The 9761-nt window shown below is 37.0% G+C and overlaps 1 protein-coding gene across 1 annotated transcript; it reads left to right on the top strand.

The window, feature by feature from the left end:
* The first annotated feature begins 216 nt into the window (after positions 1 to 216).
* LOC143575720 (uncharacterized) lies at positions 217 to 9319 on the top strand. Its single transcript, XM_077060040.1, has 6 exons — positions 217 to 287; positions 356 to 476; positions 540 to 661; positions 8490 to 8611; positions 8704 to 8863; positions 9010 to 9319. Exons 1-6 carry the CDS (start codon positions 217 to 219, stop codon positions 9125 to 9127), a joined length of 714 nt encoding a protein of 237 aa, XP_076916155.1. The 3' UTR covers positions 9128 to 9319.
* The last annotated feature ends 442 nt before the right edge of the window (positions 9320 to 9761 follow it).

The following is a 9761-nucleotide window of genomic DNA, read 5'->3' as shown; positions in this document are numbered from 1 at the left end:
AATCGGAGTGTAACCGTATCCTTCCTAGTCCTCATGTTCGTTACTCCATCAAGATCAACGCCAATTCTTAGGTACCTTACCTTTTCATTCTACTCAATTAATTAATATCCAATTCAACTCATTCAGTTAGGGTTTCTTTACATGCCTATTTAGGAATCTTCTTTTCATTTACTTCCATCTCTTTGGTTTAGATCTCTCCTCTCTTAATATTACCTAATGCTCTCGAATGTGCCTTTCTTCTTTATCGGTCTCATACTTTGCTATTACAAAAACTTCTTCAACTTGAGGTATGCTGTTGGCTAATATTGGAATATTTCAGTTTTGCCACTAACTGTATATTTCTTTCTTACTTCAGTCTGCAAGGTGAGCTTTGTGGTTGGACATTCTTCTACATCGGTGTGGCTGCTGTTGGCATCGGATCTTCTTACTATCATCTTCAACCTAATGATGCCCGCCTTGTTTGGGATCGTTTGCCCGTAAGTATTATCATTTACATACTACTGTAATAGTATTATGGACTTGATTTTTAATGAATACAGATGACCATCGCTTTCACTTCTATTATTGCAGTATTTATCATTGAAAGAATCGATGAGCGAAAGGGAACATACTCTATCATTCCATTGCTTATGGCTGGTGCAGTAAGCATTTTGTATTGGAGGTAATTGATAGGCTTAGATTTTGTTTCTCATCACTTCATCACCATTTTATGGGTCTTATTTATGCTTTTATGTTGACACAACCTTAATGAAACTAACAGTTATATCATGTAACACAATTACATAGGGGTCTCGAGTTAAAACTTAAAAGTAAATCCTTCCAATAAAGTGACGGTTGAGTTATTTCGATATACAAAAACTGCAGTTGAAGTCTCTAACGGGATAACCCATTAGGTTTAGAATTTACAAGTCTCGATCTCGGCTCGGCTCGGCTCGAGTCTAAAATTTTCAACTCGAGCGTGATTCATGAGCTCGAATGATTAGAGTTTACAAAGCGTGATTATTTGATGAGCTTACTTCAGCTAAAGCGTTAGTAGTACTTGTTGAAGCTCTTCACTTTACTTTTAACTCCTTAGTCATTAGGCCTGTAAATGAACCGAACAAATGCGATTGATGCTTGTTTGTGCTTGTTCATTCAACTTTAACTGAACAAACGAACACAGACACTTAAATGAACGGATTTTCTTGTTCGTGTTTGTTCGTTAAGAAAATGAACGTACTTGTGTTCATTTATGTTTGTTCGTTTATATGTTAAACGAATCGTCACGAGTATAAACAAACATATAAACAAACAAAAGCAATCATAAACGAAGATAAATGAACAACACTGAGAATAAATTAGAAGCAGACGCGCATATCTAAACCAAAGTTACTGCTAATGGACTTTAGTTTAAATTAATATTAGTAATAAATAAATCTGAATGAATATTTACACTGACGTAAGTGAACAACGCAAATGAGCCGATATAAGCGAACATTGACGAGCATAATTGAACGGAAATAAACGAACATAAATGAACAAACATAAACAAACGTGAATGAAGAAACGTAAACGTATGTTTTCAAACGTAAATCAATGAACAAGACATGTGTTCATGACTTCATGTTCGTAATGAACAAACGGAACACGTGTTCATGTTTGTTTGCTTATTAAATGAACAAACATAAATGAACTTTCTGCCGAACGGTTCACTGAACGTTAGGCCTATTAGTCATGCAATCCTTAGTGATTTGCCAAAAAGAATATGCAACCATGTCATTCAATATAGTACTTCGCGAAACCAAAAACCACAAGATAAACCATTCTAGATATACGAGTAAACAATCTGGAAAAAATATACATAATAAGCTAGTCATATAACACAAACATGTCCATTGGTAACTTATTTCCTCAAATCATAAAAAAGTATCATTTGCCTAACAACATTTTAAACATATTCTCACATTGTACTTGTCATTTAAAGGATCATAAGAAGAAACAACACGTTTATAGTGCATATCTGAAAAGAAACTTATGAATACAGAGCATTTAGTTTAACAAAATATAATAACATTATCCACATACAAATCAGCGATATCTGCTATAATTAATGCATGTATATTTTTGTTGAATTATCCACTTAGCTAATCCTTATAATTTGGATAACTTGAAATTTTGAAATAAGATACAAGCTGAATGTGATAGTTGCCCTTACTAGATTAAACATTTGTTGAAAAAGTTGGATAAGATAAACTTGATACGGATACTAGCTATCCATTTTGGTACCAGTAGTTAAATTAACATATACATAAAGACATCAAATATCAAGCACATATGATCATTTTGCATCATTGCATATGTATTTATAACTTAGAAGTCTCAAAATCAAACTTCACGTATGAAGAGACAAATTATACTCTTAATGCATCAACATAATAAAAAACTCGTATCTGCAATATGTTTTGGCTACAAAGAAGACATTGCATATCAAAATGACATTTTCCCCTTACAATCATGAATATAATTGGGGCTGGAAATTTCCAACACGGACCTGTTAACCCGACACAAAACGACATGGGGTTAAACAAGTTTGGGTTTAACAGGTTTCTGGTCGGTTGACACGTTTAAGGCCTGTTTAAATTTGTGTCTAAACAGGTTAAGCACCTTTAACATGTTAGTGACCTGTTTTTTATTTTTTATGTTATATATATATATATTAAGTAAAAATATATGCCCTACTTAGTGGATTTTATGATTTTACACTTTTATGGTGTTCTGTTTCAATTATACTTAAGGATGATGTATTAATTAAGACTTTTATGAACTTCTGGCAACTTTTGTTTCGCTTTTTGTGTTCATGTTTGGGAAAAATGACATGATTAGTTATGGTGTCATGCCAACCCTAAATATAATCATTCTTAAAGAGTGTTAATTAAGCAAATATCATAAATGAGAAGTTGGTAATAAATATATTAAGTGTTAGGTATCGAAGCACACACACACACGAACAGAAATCAAAGGACAAAGAAACACGAGAGATTTACGTGGTTCGGTTACAACGTGTAACCTACGTCCACGGGGGCAACTAGGGTTTATTATTTAGTGATAATGATTTACAGATGCAAGAGATCTATTTATAGGATAGCTAATTAGGGTTTAACCCTTTGCTAATCTTGCTAAACAAGAAACCTAACAAACTGGGCTTTGGCAATTAGAGCTGGCCAGGCCCGTTTCTGCCTTTTTCTCTAATTCTCAGCTAACCCATTATGGGCTGGGCTGAAGACAACATATCTCCAACAATCTCCCACTTGGTGTCTTCGGACCTTGAACTGCACCATCTCTTCCGTACTTCTGTAAAATGAAGAATCCCCTTTATTCTTCAATTTTCCCTAGTTACCCCATTCTCCTAAACTATTCCCGGAGACCAGCTGAAGCTATGCAGCTTATCCAGCACCACAGACTTGGTTAACATATCTGCTGGATTCTTAGCACCTGGGATATTCTTCAAACTGATTGTTCCATCTCTAATCAATTCCCTCACAAAGTGATACAGTCTCCCAATGTGCTTCGTCTTGCTATGATAGACAGGATTCCTAGCAAGCTTCACTGCACTCTCGTTGTCACAATACAACGAGTAATCAGGCTGTTGTTTTCCTAATTCTTCAAGAAAAGTCTTCAACCGAGTTAATTCTTTGCTCGCTTCTGCAGCAACCATATACTCGGCCTCTGTTGTTGATAGAGCCACACTTTTCTGAAGTCTTGAAGTCCAGCTCACTGCTGTGCCTCCCACTGTAAAAACATAACCTGTAGTGCTTTTGTATGTCTCTCTGCAACCTCCCAAATCTGCATCAGTATAACCTCTAAGCATAGTATCTTTACCCTTAAAACATAACCCCATCTTTTGAGTACCCTTCAAGTATCTGAGTATCCACTTGACAGCTTCCCAATGTTCTTTACCAGGATTTGACATAAATCGACTGACTACCCCAACAGCATGAGCTATAGCTGGTCGAGTGCACACCATAGCATACATGAGACTCCAACCGCTGATGCATAAGGAACCTTAGCCATCTCTGATTTTTCTTCTTCAGACTTTGGTGATTGTTGTTTGGTAAGCTTCAAGTGACTTCCTAATGGAGTATTTCTAGTCTTAGTCTTCTCATCATTCATCTTGAATTTCTCTAACACTTTTCTTATGTACTTCTCCTGAGATAGTGTTAGTGAACCAACTTTTCTGTTTCGGGTAATACTCATCCCGAGTATCTGCTTGGCTGCACCTAAATCCTTCATCTCGAATTCTTTAGACATTTTTTCTTCAACTTGCTAATCTCATTCATGTCAGACCCTGTTATCAGCATATCATCTACATACAGAAGTAGAATGATGTAGGAATTTCCGAAATTCTTTAGATAGCAACAGTGGTCAGCTTCACAACTCTTGAAACCTATTCTCTCCATGAAGTCATCAAACTTCAAGTACCACTGTCTCGGTGCTTGTTTCAGACCATACAAGCTCTTCTTTAGTTTACAAACCCAATTTTCTTTACCTTTACTTGAAAACCCTCTGGTTGTTTCATGTAGATGTCTTCATCAAGATCTCCATGTAAGAAAGCTATCTTGACATCTAGTTGCTCTAAATGTAAGTTCTCTGCTGCAACGATACCAAGAACCACCCTGATAGTAGTCATCTATCTTCACAACTGGAGAGAAGATTTCACTGTAATCGACCCCCTTTCTGTTGAAACCCCTTAACCACTTAACAAGCTTTATACCTCTTGGCTCCATCGTTCTCATCTTTGATCCTGTACACCCACTTATTCTGAAGAGCTTTCTTGTCTTGCGGAAGCTTGACAAGAACCCAAGTCTTGTTCTTGTCTAAAGAGCCCATTTCTTCTTTCATTGCTTGCTCCCACTGGAACGATTCTTTTACCTTAATTGCCTCAGAGTAGCAATCAGGCTCACCATTATCAGTTAAAAGAAGATAATTAACTGGCGGACTTGTACGACCTGGATTGAACCTGTCCGGCGGTTTAGTAGCTCTGGTGGATCTCCCGACCCACTTATCAGGTTGTGGTTGTTATGGAGGCTGATCTTCTTCAGACTCTGAACTCCCACTATCTGAAGACCCCACTGGTTCTTCAACTCCATCGTCATTATTATCAAACTCGGGATCTGAATCATCTTCAGGACCTGCTATAGATTCTGTAACTGGTTCTTTTCTCTGACTTGTGGTTTCGAACTCAACCTCTTCGGTCTGAACCTCTGAGTTGACTGACTTTCTGTCTTTGTACAGCTCTGCTTCATTGAATTCGGCGTGCTTGCTTCTGACTACCTTTCTGCTTTCAAAATCCCAAAGCCTATAGCCCATCTTTTCTGACCCGAAACCAATGAGTGTGTACTTCTTCGCTTTAGCATCTAACTTATCACCTTCTGGATTAATGTCATAAGCACTGCACCCGAAAATTCTTAGGTGATCATAATTTACAGCTTTACCCTTCCATTCTTCTTGAGGAATCTTGAATCCCATTGGTACTGAGGGCCCACGGTTGATAAGATAAGCTGCAGTATTAACTGCATCAGCCCAGAACATCTTTGGGAGCCCTGCATTCAATCTCATACTTCTGGCTCTCTCACATAATGTTCTGTTCATCCTCTCTGCAACCCCATTCTGTTGCGGAGTTCCTGGAACTGTATTAATCATCTTGATCCCTCTTTCAACACAATAATCAATAAATTCTTTGCTGATGTATTCTCCTCCGTTGTCGGACTTTAAGCACTTAACCTTCAAATCGGTTTCAAGTTCAACAACAGATTTCCATTTCTTAAAAATACCAAAAACTTCAGATTTATGTTTAAGAAAGTAAACCCATACCTTGCGTGTTGAATCATCGATGAAGGTAACATAGTAGCGAGATCCTCCAATTGAAGCGACCGATGTCGGTCCATATACATCTGAGTGAACTAGCTCTAGTTTATGAGCTTTTGGTGCTCTACCTGACTTTGCAAAAGTTACCTTCTTTTTCTTGCCAAAGACGCACGGTTCACAAAACTCAGACTCGACCCTCTTCAACTCTGGAAGCTTTCCCCTGGCGACAAGCATTTTCAACCCTTTTTCACTCATGTGACCGAGTCGTTGATGCCATAACTTTGATTGACTCAGCCCACTAGTCACTACATTAACCCCTTCATCTGGTACTTCAACCATATATAAAGTACCTATTTTCTTACCTCTAGCAATCACCATACTGCCTTTCACTACTTTCCATTGTCCTCTACCAAAAGTAACATCATATCCCTCATCATCAAGCTTACCGATGGATATCAACATCTTCCTTAGACCTGGAATGACCAAGACATCTTTCAAGGTCCAAGTGGTTCCCAATGGAGTCTTTAAGTCTATGTCTCCCATTCCTGTTATATCAAGACACTGATTATTAGCCAAACGAACTTTACCAAAGTTACCTGTTCGTAGTTTCTTCATCATCTTCGTGCTAGAAATAGCATTAAAATATGCTCCTGAATCCATAATCCAGTCTTCAACAGGATTCTCGACACAACATATAAGCGCATCATCTGAATCATCTGATGCTGATGTGGCAGCATTCAACTCTTTCTTTTCTTTAGGTGGGTTGGTGCATTGACTTCTGAAGTGCCCGTTTTCTTCACAATTCCAACAAACTATGTCTTTCCTTGGTTTTGCTGATCTCGACTTACTTCTTCGTTTAGACTTTGATCTTCCTCTGTTTCCTCCCCTACTACTGTTTCTTCCTCTACCCTCTATACTGAGTAACGAACTTGTCTCTCCAGTGCTTCTTCTTCTCGAATCCTCACTTAGTATCAAGTCACGAACCTTACTGAACGTGAGAGCTTCGGATCCAACTGACTCGGTAACTGCAGTGATTGTTCCTGACCAGCTGTCAGGTAATGAGGATAAAAGTAGGCACGCTTGTAGTTCATCATCTAACTTGAAATTAACGGAAGACAAACGAGACAAGTGAGAATTAAACAGGTTAATATGAGCAGTAACTGAACTTCCCTCTTTCATGCGTGTGTTAACTAACTCCCGTATTAGGAACACTTTATTGGCAGCAGATGGCTTCTTGTACATGTTTGACAACGCTTCTATAATCCCACGCGATGTGGTTTGTTCTAGGATGTTGTATGCAACATTCATAGATAGAGTAAGCCGGATTGTTGACATAGCCTTCTTGTCGAGTGCTGTCCAAGCTGGTGTTATCGGTGTAGGAGGAGTCCCTAGAGCCGAATCCAAATCCTTTTGTACTAGCAAATCCGTGATTTGCAATCCGTGATTTACATCTTCCACCATCCAAAATTCTGCCCATCAAATACCACAATTTTGGTCTTCCCGTCTACAGCCATTACTTCTATTTTCTGGACAGAACAGAACCAACAGCAGCAACAGTTCGGTTCTCAAACTGATCAGCAGCAGCAGCTGTGCTCGGTGGGTCAGGGGATGACTGTGGTCAACTGCAACAGATCTGGGTTGTCTTCCAGCAAAACCCTAGCAGTTGGCTACGATCGGTTTTGGGTGGGTTACGGCTGGGTTGGTGTTCTTCGATGATCAAGAGCCGAGCCTGGCTTTGATATCAGTTGTTAGGTATCGAAGCACACACACACACACATGAACAGAATTCAAAGGACAAAGAAACACGAGAGATTTACGTGGTTTGGTTACAACGTGTAACCTATGTCCACTTGGGCAACTAGGGTTTATTATTTAGTGATAATGATTTACAGATACAAGAGATCTATTTATAGGATAGCTAATTAGGGTTTAACCCTTGCTAATCTTGCTAAACAAGAAAACTAACAAACTGGGCTTTGGCAATTAGAGCTGGCAAGGCCCGTTAATGCCTTTTTCTCTAATTCTCAGCTAACCCATTATGGGCTGGGCTGAAGACAACATATCTCCAACATTAAGAAGCTAGGTTAGTGGCCCGTGTATCACACGGACGGAAATTAATAAATTCGTCGAGTAAAGGTAAAATATATATGATTGGTTATTTGAATATAAAAAATTATGAATCTGTGTGTAAAGATGATTTTAAGTAATTTTAGTTGTATATAGAATAAATTAGATGAATAGAAAGTTATGAGAATTTTAGGTTCACTATTTAACAATTTAACTTATTTGCTAATAAATTTATTATTATGTGTATAAGATTAGAAAATCACATAATCATTAGATGTAAAAATTTGTATGAGCAATTAAAATATAATATTGAAAAACATTAAGTTACAAAAAGAGGTTACATCCATGTTAGTAGTTAGCTAATTATGGATGGAATGACAAATAAAGAAACATATCATAACATATTTATGTTTAATTCTAATTCAAATTACTCAATTCAATAATTATTAAAATTGGTAAGAGTCTATATGGCATCCTATGTGGACATGCTAGAATGATGCCATGTGTCCACATTGTTTTGTTTTAATAGTATGGTAAGATAAGATTGTTAACACTGACAAGTTCACTTCTTTTATTAGTTTTTTTGATGATCTCCGACCATACGCGTTGGTTCAGTTTGTACCTTGCATTGCCATTCCTTTAATGGCCATCATGCTTCCTCCAATGTACACTCATTCTTCATATTGGCTTTGGGCTGCAGGTATTGTTAATCTTCTAGAGATAAAACATAACCAGAATCTATTAATATATGAATAAATAATAATATGCTAAGTTTCAATACACTATTTCCAGGATTTTATCTTCTAGCTAAGGTTGAAGAAGCCATTGATGATACAATTTACAATTGGACTAATCATATAGTTAGTGGACACACTCTCAAGCATCTATGTGCAGCAATGGTTCCTGTGTTCTTAACGCTTATGCTCGCAAAACGGGATATCGTAAGCGAGAGGTATAGTTTCTTATATCCAAATATTCATTTTAAATTCTTAATACACAATAAAAAATGTTAAATGACCAAAACTGATCAAATCTTATGTTTTTGCGAGTATGTAAAATGAAAATATAAGCATTTGATGATTTCATTTGGTTTTACAGGGTAAGTTTGTTGCAAGTATGGAAAATATCATGGACCAAATACAAACAAGATGGTTTGGAGACAGTGAATGAAACAGTCACTTACTCGAGTGTTCCTGTCGAAGAGTCCCGTGAATGAGTTTTATCTTTCTTACACACACAAGCGGCTTGTTTTGGATTTAACGAACTTGAAACATTTAGAAAATGGAAACATAAATTAATAGTACTTAAATAGTATTTTGTTACTAAAAAAATGCCGTATGTAAATATGGGGATAATGTAAACGAATCAATAGAAATTACTTATCTAAAATGCTGTTTGTTGATGATTTGGTTTAAACTTGTGAATGTTATTGTAAGGTTTGGTTGTTCGATCAACTGCTTTTTTTTTATGATTCATAATTATGTATGGTTTTGCTTTTGGTGGTGAGGCTTTGTTTGTATTTTCTTTCTCTGTCTCCTTTTTTTGGAGGTTCTAGCATCTCGATACATGGGTATATAATGCATAGTCGGATATACATATCACCACCTTTTTTCTTATCGTGTATAAACTTGTTTTATGAAGATAGAAGTTTATTTGATTATTAAAGTGTTTACTCAATTAAGTAAACACAAATGGGGTGGTGGCGCAGTTGGCTAGCGCGTAGGTCTCATAGCTTTTGAGTGATCCTGAGGTCAAGAGTTCGAGCCTCTCTCACCCCAAATCAATTTTTTTGTGCTTTTAATCTTTTAGCTATGAGTTATATTTTAACTGAAACTAATTAATTTCGGTTG

Source organism: Bidens hawaiensis, unplaced genomic scaffold (assembly GCF_021521415.1).
Source record: "Bidens hawaiensis isolate Kalapana, Puna unplaced genomic scaffold, B.hawaiensis_p1.1 tig00000142_1, whole genome shotgun sequence".
NCBI lineage: Eukaryota > Viridiplantae > Streptophyta > Magnoliopsida > Asterales > Asteraceae > Bidens > Bidens hawaiensis.
This window is presented reverse-complemented; position numbering and strand designations above follow the sequence as displayed.

What these genes read in the sequence shown, in the direction of transcription:
- LOC143575720 (XM_077060040.1), top strand. Translation starts at nt 217, where the DNA reads ATGCTCTCGAATGTGCCTTTCTTCTTTATCGGTCTCATACTTTGCTAT. An exon ending in GTAAGCATTTTGTATTGGAG is followed by an intron (nt 662 to 8,489) that starts GTAATTGATAGG and finishes TTCTTTTATTAG; the next exon opens with TTTTTTTGATGATCTCCGAC. An exon ending in ATATTGGCTTTGGGCTGCAG is followed by an intron (nt 8,612 to 8,703) that starts GTATTGTTAATC and finishes CACTATTTCCAG; the next exon opens with GATTTTATCTTCTAGCTAAG.